The sequence below is a fragment of the Bubalus kerabau genome, chromosome 16 (genome assembly GCF_029407905.1).
Source record: "Bubalus kerabau isolate K-KA32 ecotype Philippines breed swamp buffalo chromosome 16, PCC_UOA_SB_1v2, whole genome shotgun sequence".
In the NCBI taxonomy this organism is placed as follows: Eukaryota; Metazoa; Chordata; class Mammalia; order Artiodactyla; family Bovidae; genus Bubalus; species Bubalus kerabau.
In genome coordinates, this window is record NC_073639.1 from 65,118,949 (window position 1) to 65,128,639 (window position 9,691).

General features: G+C 61.9%; 1 protein-coding gene across 1 annotated transcript; it reads left to right on the forward strand.

Moving 5' to 3' along the window:
- Positions 1-406: 406 nt before the first annotated feature.
- Positions 407-8,899, forward strand: LHX5 (LIM homeobox 5). The gene is made up of 5 exons (XM_055549367.1): positions 407-685; positions 2,712-2,935; positions 3,620-3,897; positions 4,600-4,765; positions 8,532-8,899. Exons 1-5 carry the CDS (start codon positions 513-515, stop codon positions 8,897-8,899), a joined length of 1,209 nt encoding a protein of 402 aa, XP_055405342.1. The 5' UTR covers positions 407-512.
- The last annotated feature ends 792 nt before the right edge of the window (positions 8,900-9,691 follow it).

Sequence of the window (9,691 nt, forward strand, 5' to 3'; positions counted from 1 at the left end):
TGTTTTTTTTGCTCTGTCCGGACCGCAACGCTGTAGCCAATTTAGATATGCTATAAATTTAAGAGGTTGCCATGGCCACCGCGAGCCCATTGGCCGCTGGGCCCCCTACGTGCCTCGCCACGTCACCAAATCTGAATAAGGATGCGCGAATTAGGCGGCGGCCAGACAAAGATGAGGATCGGGACCGCTTGAAAGTGGGGGAAAGTGCCGGCGCCTCCGCCACCGGGGAAAGCCGCTCGGCAGAGCCGAGGCCAGCAGCCACCTAAGATATATTGAGGCGCGCGGCCCGAGGCATGAGACTGTGAACGCCACCAGTCCCCACCCCACCGCGGGCAGCCTAGCGCCAGGCCCAGGAATCACCCGAGGACTTGACCGGCTGAGTCTTGGTTCGGACCGGACTCGCCCGGCGGCGGCCAAGAGGAGAGGCAGAGAACAGCGGCGGGGCCGGGGGGCCCGAGGGCCGGGGGCCCAAAGGGAGGTCGAGGCGGCCCGAGCCGCCGGGGCGCGGGGCTATGATGGTGCACTGTGCCGGCTGCGAGCGGCCCATCCTCGATCGCTTTCTGCTGAACGTGCTGGACCGCGCGTGGCATATCAAATGCGTTCAGTGCTGCGAGTGTAAGACCAACCTCTCGGAGAAGTGCTTCTCACGCGAGGGCAAGCTCTACTGCAAAAATGACTTCTTCAGGTAAGTGGCCCGTGCTGCCCCTGCTTGCTGCCCGAGCGCCCGCCCCGCGCGCGCTCCGTTGGGGCACCGGGGAACGGGAGAGACCCACCCCAACCTCCCGGTCTCACCAGCTTCAGTGGGGAGCCGGCTCACCCAGCAAGCTCTTGCTGTCCTCGGTCCAGCAAGGGCCTGAACCCAGGCGGAGTGAGAAGAACGCGGCTTGCTGCTTCTAGCTGGCTTTTCCAGCCGGGCTTGGATGGCGGTGGGGCAGGGAGAGGAAGCCTGACTAACTTGCTCCACACTCGTCTCTGCCCCTTCCTAGCCGGCACCACCCCAGGGTGGAAGCTTTCAGCCGGGTTCTGAGAGACTAAGGATTTTGGCGAAGTTAGGGACAGCTGAGGGCTTCTCCCACCAGGCAGAGTGTGGGCTGTCCAGAGGCTGGGCTCCGGGCAGGTAGGGTTCCCCGGGCCTTTCTGGACAAACAGAAACTTCCCAGCCCCAGAGGGGGCTGAGCCAGAAAGGTCTCCTCTGGTGATGGGAAGGGAATCTTCTCCTCAATCCCCCCATCCACATCCACCCCCCATTGGCCTCAAACTCCTTAAACATTTTCTCTTCTGTTGAAAGTTCAAATGAAATGAAGCTGGAATCAGGACCTGCAGGGTCTACCCTTGCTGCCCACTCAGGCCCTCAGGCAGATCACAGACATCACTTCTCTAAGTCTCGGTTTCCTAGCTGAGAAATGTTGAGGGTTGGCCTGGAAGGCTGTGGGGGTTTTGGCCGCTGGGCCTGGCCCGCTTCCCCACGGGCGCCCAGAGTCGGCTTTGTGAGTGCGAATTCCAGGCGCAGAGGGAAGAGGGGGGCATGATTAACGCTGTGCAGAAAGGCTGCTCACCCGCCCCGGTGGCTGGCACTGGGGAATTTGAATAGGAGAAAATGTCAGTCGTGCCTTTACACGTGTAAACTCCCCAGCCCCAGAGGCCCAAGGCCCCTAATGTGGTGGTGCTTGCAAAGCACCTAATGATTTTTGATAAGGTGCATATGGCCAATTATGCTGCCGGATAAGGCCAAAAGTGACTTATGGCTCCTAATGCCCTCACTACATCAACGTCACCCAAATTCACCCTGTTTAGAGACGTGGGTGTGAGCAGACTTGGGGCCCCAGAGTCCTGGGCCCTTGCCCCCTCTCCCCCGGCACCTCACTGCTCCCCCTTCTCCTCACCCCTCCCTGTGCTGGTCTGCACCATCCATTTCAGGGGAGGCCGCCAACCCCCAGCGCTCCTAGAAGAAAGAAGAGGATTTAGACAGGGAACACAGAAAAGGAGGCATTGGAGAGATCCGAGTTCTGGCCATGCAGGTTTAGGACTGCTTTCTGATCACATATCCTCCTCCCCTGCCTGCCAGGGCCTGGGATCTGGGGACCTGGAGGCCCAGTCCCTGCCTTCCAGAGCCCGCAGGCCCCTGACCAGCTCCAGTGGGGCCCAGAGCAGGGCCTGGAAAGTCTACAGTGCTGGGAATCAGTAGAGGCTCTCTCCTTCCTGCTTAGGTTCAGCTCAGGAGAGGGTCCCCCTCCGTGCTCCATTGCTAGGACCCACCAGCCAGGCTGATTGACCCCACCTGGATCTTAGCAGACTGTTAAGGATCCAGAAGGCAAAGCCGAGAAGTGGTCCCAACCCAGCCTGCCTGGCTTTAAAATCCTCCCTGACCTCGAGAGCAGAGTTTGCCTGGAGCATCCCGGGGAGGATCTGGTAGGGGTAGGGGAGGAGGAAGAGCACGACTTGGGGTGCTCTGGGCCTTCTCCTCGGCTGAAGGCTGCACCCATTGCCAGAAGCCCAGCAGAGTTCAAATGAACCCAACCACCGAGGCACAGTCCAGGGTGTTTTGTCTCCTGTCTGGCATTTCCGGCCAGGGAGGACAGGACAGGGATCTCCTGTTGACAGACATGGAAATGCAGGCTTCTCAGAAGCTAGGGTGGGGCAGGAGGAGGTCAGGGCTTGGGGAGGATGGGACACTGGGCTGGCCTCCGGTGACAGGCCGTGTCCGTCTGCAGGCGCTTTGGCACCAAGTGTGCGGGCTGTGCGCAAGGCATCTCACCGAGCGACCTGGTTCGCAAGGCCCGCAGCAAAGTCTTCCACCTCAACTGCTTCACCTGCATGGTCTGCAACAAGCAGCTGTCCACCGGCGAGGAGCTCTACGTCATCGACGAGAACAAGTTCGTGTGCAAGGACGACTACCTGAGCTCCTCTAGCCTCAAGGAGGGCAGCCTCAACTCGGGTAGGAGGCCCTCGTCCCTCCCAGGCCCAGGCCCCAGCGCCCTCCCCACTGTGCCCCGCCCCCCCCTCCCCCTCCCCCGCGCCGCGGCCTGGAGGTGGTGCCCGGGTTCAGAGCTCTCCACTCCGAGGTCAAGGCACACGGAGGGGCCGTGGGGGGCTGGCGAAGAGGGGCAGCGCTGGCAGCCAGCCTCTCAGGATACTTCCCGCGCCTGCTCTTCCCCTGCCCTCCTCCAATTCTTGTACAAGCGGTCCTCCTCCTCCTCTTCCAATTTGGAGCCGTGCAGTTTCCCCTTTCCGAGTCTTTTCAGCTCCTGCTAATTTCTAGCTGCATAGTGAGGATAGTAATTGGGGGTCTGCAGGAAGGAGAGGTGGGAAAAGAAGATCCCAGGCCAGGAGGGGGTCAGGACCATCCTCGCGTCCCTTCTCCCGAGAGCGCGCCTCCCCCTTTCGCAAGCGCTGGCTGGGAAGTGCTGGGAGGGCTTGAGAAGGGCCCCTCGGAAGGCCCGGCCCCGCCTAGAGGGAGTGGGCAGGCGTCGGGCGCCTGAGGGAGGGGCTGCGACGGGTTTGGGGTGGGAAATCCGCCGCGGTTGGTGGTGGCCCGGACCGCCGAGAACCCTCTACCCGACTAGAGAGGTCTCGGGCTGCCGCTGACGTCCGGTTCCCTTCCCGCTCCGTCCGCCCGCAGTGTCGTCCTGTACGGACCGCAGCTTGTCCCCGGACCTCCAGGATCCACTCCAGGACGATCCCAAGGAGACCGACAACTCGACGTCGTCGGACAAGGAGACGGCCAACAACGAGAACGAGGAGCAGAACTCGGGCACCAAGCGGCGCGGCCCGCGCACCACCATCAAAGCCAAGCAGCTGGAGACGCTCAAGGCCGCCTTCGCCGCCACGCCCAAGCCCACGCGCCACATCCGCGAGCAGCTGGCGCAGGAGACCGGCCTCAACATGCGCGTCATCCAGGTGCGGCCCGAGCCGGGCCACCCCTCCCCAGCGCCGCTGCGTCCGCGAGCAGGGAAGCTCGGAGGAGCCTCGCGCCCAGCCTCCTTGGCTAAGAGCGCGCCGAGTTCGGCGCAAGGGCAGGCGGTGCGCCGGAGGTCGGGGCCCGCTGGTCACACTCCTAGCCGGAAGATCCAGCCTGGCCCTGCTGTCTTCCATTGGTGCCACCTTGGGCGGGTCACTTCACCTCACTGATTCCCGCCCCTCACCCCTTTCAAGGAAGATTTTAAGCCTCGCGGGAGTACAGGGACCTTTCCCTTCCTCCCATCCTCTGAGCAGAGGAAGAGGCGCTGTTTGTTCTCCGCGTGCTCCCTCCGGGCGCCCGACGCGAGGGCAGACAGACAAACGGCCAGAGCCCGGCTTGGGGAGGCGAGGGGCCGAGACCAGCGCCTTGCCGGGCGGGAGGCCTTTATAAAGCCGTCACACTGCGGACGGGCCAAGGACCAGGAAGCCCAGCTCTTTATGAGTCGCCCCACGGGTCCGCAAAATCCTTCACCCTTGGCTGGTTCGCCGAGGCCCCTCTCCACCCCTCGGGTCTAATCCGGCCCGGCCCTCCAGCTCAGGGCATTCTTGGTGCGAAGGAGGCGCTAGGACCCAGCAGGGGCGGCCCGGGCAGGGAAAGAAGGGGACCCAGATCAGAGCTCACGGCTCCCTCCTCTATCCCAGGTGTGGTTCCAGAACCGACGGTCCAAAGAACGCAGGATGAAACAGCTGAGCGCCCTGGGCGCCCGGAGACACGCCTTCTTCCGGAGTCCGAGGCGCATGCGTCCGTTGGGCGGTCGCTTGGACGAGTCGGAGATGTTGGGGTCCACTCCGTATACCTACTACGGAGGTAAGCACCCCGCCTTGGACGTGGTGCCCCACACCTAGGTCAGTGCTGGTTGAGAGTGCAGGCCTGGATCCCTGCGATCTGGGGTGCCCGGGGGACCCCTTCCTCCTTTCTACCCACGAAAAACATACACAATCATGAACACACCTTAAGAGACACGCATCAACAGGGGCAGACCCACGCTCAGATACTTTCTGGACAGAAAATCAGACACAAGCGTTCACTCACCCATGCCTTGATACCCACAGATAAACATGTGAGACAAGCAGTGACACACTCACCACGCAGGACGCACACGAGTTCAGAGACCTTGGAAAGCCGCGGCTAGGCACGTGATCACCCACAACCAACACAGGTATACCCCACGCCCTGGGTATACTGACAGACACTCTGACACTCTCCAGGTCAAGCACTCAGCGTGTACCCCACCCCAGCCTGAAACACAACCTTCTGCCGCCCTGGCCCACAGGCTGGCCTGGCGTATTTTGGCACCAGCAGGAAAGCAGGCCCTGGCAGGCAGCACCAACAGTATGGATGGAGGGGTCAGGGGTCCCCTGGGGTCACCCCCTCGCTATCTTTCAAGACAGCATCTCCTTTTCTGACCTCGGGGACCGTGCACACAGCATCTGGACCGTTTAGCCCAGATGCCCGGCAGTTGGCCAGATTTTGCTGGACTAGGACTCTGGCCCACCCACCAGCTGCAAGAACACCAGGGTTCATCAGGACTGGGGGTGGGGGGGGGGAGCAAGAATTGAGCCAACCCAGTTATCCACTCTCCGTTAAGGCTACAGGAGGCAAGGAGCCCAGCATGGCCCAGGAGAATTCCTCTGTTCCTGTTAGCAGGCTCAGGCCTGGGTCCACACTCTTCTTAGTCACCTCTTCCCTTTCTCCTTCTCTCTTCCATCCTCCCTTCTCCCCTCTGCGTTCACTTCCCTCTCCTGGGTGACCTCTCCTGACTCCCTCACCTCGGATTTTGTTGAGACCCAGTTGCTCCGGGGCACTATTGGACTGACTCACCCGTACTGCGCATCCCAGACTTGAGGGCTCAAGGAAGGCATCTCTCCTTCTGAGCCTCTGAATTTGGGGAGCCCCCAGGAATGCCTTTGCCTGAGAGGGATCTCTGCTGCACCCAGTCGGGGGAAGGGGGTGGCCCTAGTAACCCAGATTGATGAGAGGTGACTTCTTTTAGAAAAGTCAGCTGGGTGGCAGTGTGGATGGGCAGGGCCAGGATACCGGTGCCCAGGCAGACCCAGGAAGGAAAATAGGAGCACCCTCTACCAGCTTTGTTTTATCCACAGGCCTGGCAGGTTAGCTCTTCTGGCCCGGCCAGGGTCCTCAAAAACTGTGGCTGAAAAATGGTGATGTGCTTTTAGGGAAGAGACTGAGATGGCAGGGCAGGTACAGACGCCAAAGGGAGTCGGCCTAGTGGACTTGTCCTGGGGCGTCTACTCACCGACTGTCTTCACCTATCTTTGCCTCCTTGCGCGCAAAATCTCCGCCCGGCGCAGGGAGGTTGGCGGGGCGGTGCCAGTCCGGAATTTTTCCCCGCCTGGGTAATTAACCAAGGTTTCCCCCAGGACCAGCGTGCCTCCCACCAATCTGACCGCCTCTTCTGCCCCCATGTCTGCTGGATAGGGTGGGGCCTGGACACGCGGGGCCCCTCTTTCCCCGGAATGGGTGGGGGGACGGCCTCGGACCCCCCAGCCCCAGGGAGGCAGCCCCGCCTAATCCGCGCTGGGAGATCCTGGTGGCGGCGGCCGGCAGCGGGCGAGAAAGGGGCCGGGCGGCGGGGCCGGCGGCTCCCCGTGGGAGCGGGGACAAAGCCCCAGCTGCGGCTTTTGTGCCCTTTTCAGACGGCGTTTGTTCCAATTACCTCCGGCCCGGCCGCCATATGGGCGGAGGCGGCGCGCTCCGCGCGGGGGCCGAGGCCCTCGCTGGCTAGCCGGATCGCTACGGACCGTGGCCGTCCCCCATCGCCGTCCCTTAGGGGCCCCAAATTCGCCGCTTCCAACCTTTCTCTTCACTTACGGGGAGAATGGAATGAGTGGTTTTTAAAAAGTAATTGGCGACCGTTTTGGCTGTTGCCTAAACCGTCTCCAAGCCCGCCTCCAGACACTCCCCATTTGGACTGATGTCAAGGAGGGTTTGGGGAGGGAAGAGGGCGACAGGGGGAGTCCAGCACTAGCCCCCGCGACACATCCCGGCCCTAAACAGGAGGCGTGGGTTTGCTGAAGAGACCTCGGCTTCCGGGCGCGCTGGTTTTCCCTCCGCCCAAAGCGGGTTATTGTCAAGGGTGCTCCTTTCGTGGGGTCCCACGCCCCACTCTTTCAGGGGGCGACCCGAGGGGGAGGGAAAGAGGCTCTGTCCTCTGTTCGGAAGGGCTTAGGGAAGGGGGCTTTAGGAGGAGGTCACGGAATTTACTCAGAAACCCTTTGTCGAGAATGGGCGGGCGTGTAATCTGGAGCCACTGCGCTCCCCGAATTTGTGGGCAAAATTCGAATTTGTGCATTTTTCCGCCGAGAGAGCCAATAGCTATCACCAGATTAGTAAAAGGGCTGAATGTCCCCAATGCCCCAAAACTTTGGGAGTCCTGGCAACCCCACCCCGGCGGACACAGCTTTTACCCCAAGGCGCACTTTTACCCCAAGGATCTCTAGACGTGGCCCGGCGAGTGTTCTTATCGTCCCCCACCTCCCCAAATCTCTGGGGCTGAGCTTTCTCCATTCCTGGCCAGATGAGGCCGGGGCAACCGGTCGGAGCCCCACATTCACCGGAATAGACGATGGGGGCTCGGCGCAGGGAAGGAGAGGGCTCTGAGGCCGCCTGGCATGGTCCGCGGCCAGGTTTCGGCGGCCGGGGCCGAGCTCGCCAGCGCCACTGCGCTCAGGCTGCGCTTCTCCCAGGCTGGGTCGCCGCCCGATCGCAACCATTTCACCTTCAGGTCTCTTTCCGCAATCTCTGCCTCCCTGCCCGGGTCTCTCAGCTCCTGGGTCTCTCAGCCCCCGTGGCCCTGGCCCTCTGTCTGACTCATCTCGGGCGCCTCTGGACGCCTCTGTCTCTCCCCACCTCTCTTGTTCCTGGGTCTCTCCCCGGGTTTTTTCTGCGTCTCTAAACACGCAGCCGCCTCAGCTTTCCCTTTCCGGCTCCTGAACTATCTCTGTTTTACTCGAATAACCCCGGGTGTCTATCTCAGGCGTGGGTTCAGTGACTGAGTCTCTTTTCTTGCCTCCCACGGACTCTGAGTCTGGGGTGTTTACTTGCGTGCGGTCCTACCGATCTCTCCCTGTCTCTTTATTTGGCAGTTGTCCAGTGCCTCGCGCTGTCTGTGTATCTCTCGCCAGCTCTAAGGCTCTGTCTGGAATCCTCTGTCTCTTGAGCTTCCCCCGTGACCTCTGTCTCCTCTCCGTCTCTGTGTCAGGGAACCTCTGATGTTGAAAGGTGTGTGTCCTTCATCGTCCCTGAGTCTCTCCCAGCTCCTGAGACTGTAGCCTTTGCATCTCACTGGTTTTCTGTCTCCCCAGCACGAACTCCGAGTCTGGCCTTCCGCCCCTCTGGCCTGCCTCTCCACGGGTCTTTCTCTAACCTCGAGTCTGTGTCGCGTGGTCCCCATGAACGTCCTGTCCCGCCAGCCCCAGCCGCATCTGCACCTCTCTGCCCTTGGTCTCCCTGGGTCCCCTCCCCCGAATCTCCTCCCCCAGACCCCTTGAGTCCTTCCTCAGCGACCTCCCCATCTCTCACTCTCCCCTCTGCCGCCCTGTCCCCTCCGCAGACTACCAAGGAGACTACTACGCGCCCGGAGGCAACTATGACTTCTTTGCGCACGGCCCGCCGTCGCAGGCGCAGTCCCCTGCCGATTCGAGCTTCCTGGCCGCCTCGGGGCCCGGCTCGACGCCGCTGGGCGCACTGGAGCCGCCGATCGCTGGCCCGCACGCCGCCGACAACCCCAGGTTCACCGACATGATCTCGCACCCCGACACGCCGAGCCCGGAGCCGGGCCTGCCTGGCTCGCTGCACCCCATGCCGGGCGAGGTGTTCAGCGGCGGCCCCAGCCCCCCTTTCCCCATGAGCGGCACCAGCGGCTACAGCGGACCCCTGTCGCACCCCAACCCTGAGCTCAACGAGGCCGCCGTATGGTAAGGCCACCGGGCCGGGCGGCTCCCCCGCGCTTGGCCCCGGGGACCCGCCCGGCCGGCCCCCGCCGCCCCCCGCCCCCAACCTCAGCCCGGACGCAGCCTCCCTAAACCAAAACGCCCAACGTGGACAAAGCTCGCTCGCTCTCTATCGAGTCCGAACTCAACCGGCAGCTGCTTCTCGGCTGCGCGCGAAGGAGGAGGACCGCCCCCCGCCCCCCATCTCCATCCTCCCACCGCGGCCTCTCCGGGAACCCCCTGCCAGCGTCTCCCGGCAGCTGCGAGCGATTTCTTGGGACCAAAGTGTTAACTCCGGAGGGTCAAGAGATTTCAAGCACGCTCTAGGCTTCCCCCGACCTCTCCCCCAACCGACACACCACCTCTTTGGACCAAGAGAGGGCTGACGCCAAGGAATGGAGACGATTTCTTTTCTCCCCCCTCCCTGGAATCCGACTGGCATTTTGTAATCGTATTTCTCACTCTGCTTTCCCGTCTTAAAAAAAAAAAAAAAAAGATAAGAAAAAGAGAGATTGAAGGGAGTGAGGAAAGGGAGCAGAATGAGTTAGAAGATGGGGAGAGAGCCAGCAGAGATGGAGAGAGTGAGAAACATGTTTGAATGGGGGGCGGGTAGGGGTGGGGGGGGTCACTGGAAGACAGCTCCACCTGCGCGTTCGCGCCCCCTGGTGGTCAACCTCGATGATCACGGTCAGCTTTTCTAGGAAGAGATGGGAGCGGTCCGGACATGACCAGCCCAGGGCCAGACCCCCACCTCTTCCTTCCTTTGACATTTATTTTGAGC

What these genes read in the sequence shown, in the direction of transcription:
- LHX5 (XM_055549367.1), top strand. Translation starts at nt 513, where the DNA reads ATGATGGTGCACTGTGCCGGCTGCGAGCGGCCCATCCTCGATCGCTTT. An exon ending in TGCAAAAATGACTTCTTCAG is followed by an intron (nt 686 to 2,711) that starts GTAAGTGGCCCG and finishes GTCCGTCTGCAG; the next exon opens with GCGCTTTGGCACCAAGTGTG. An exon ending in TCAACATGCGCGTCATCCAG is followed by an intron (nt 3,898 to 4,599) that starts GTGCGGCCCGAG and finishes CCTCTATCCCAG; the next exon opens with GTGTGGTTCCAGAACCGACG.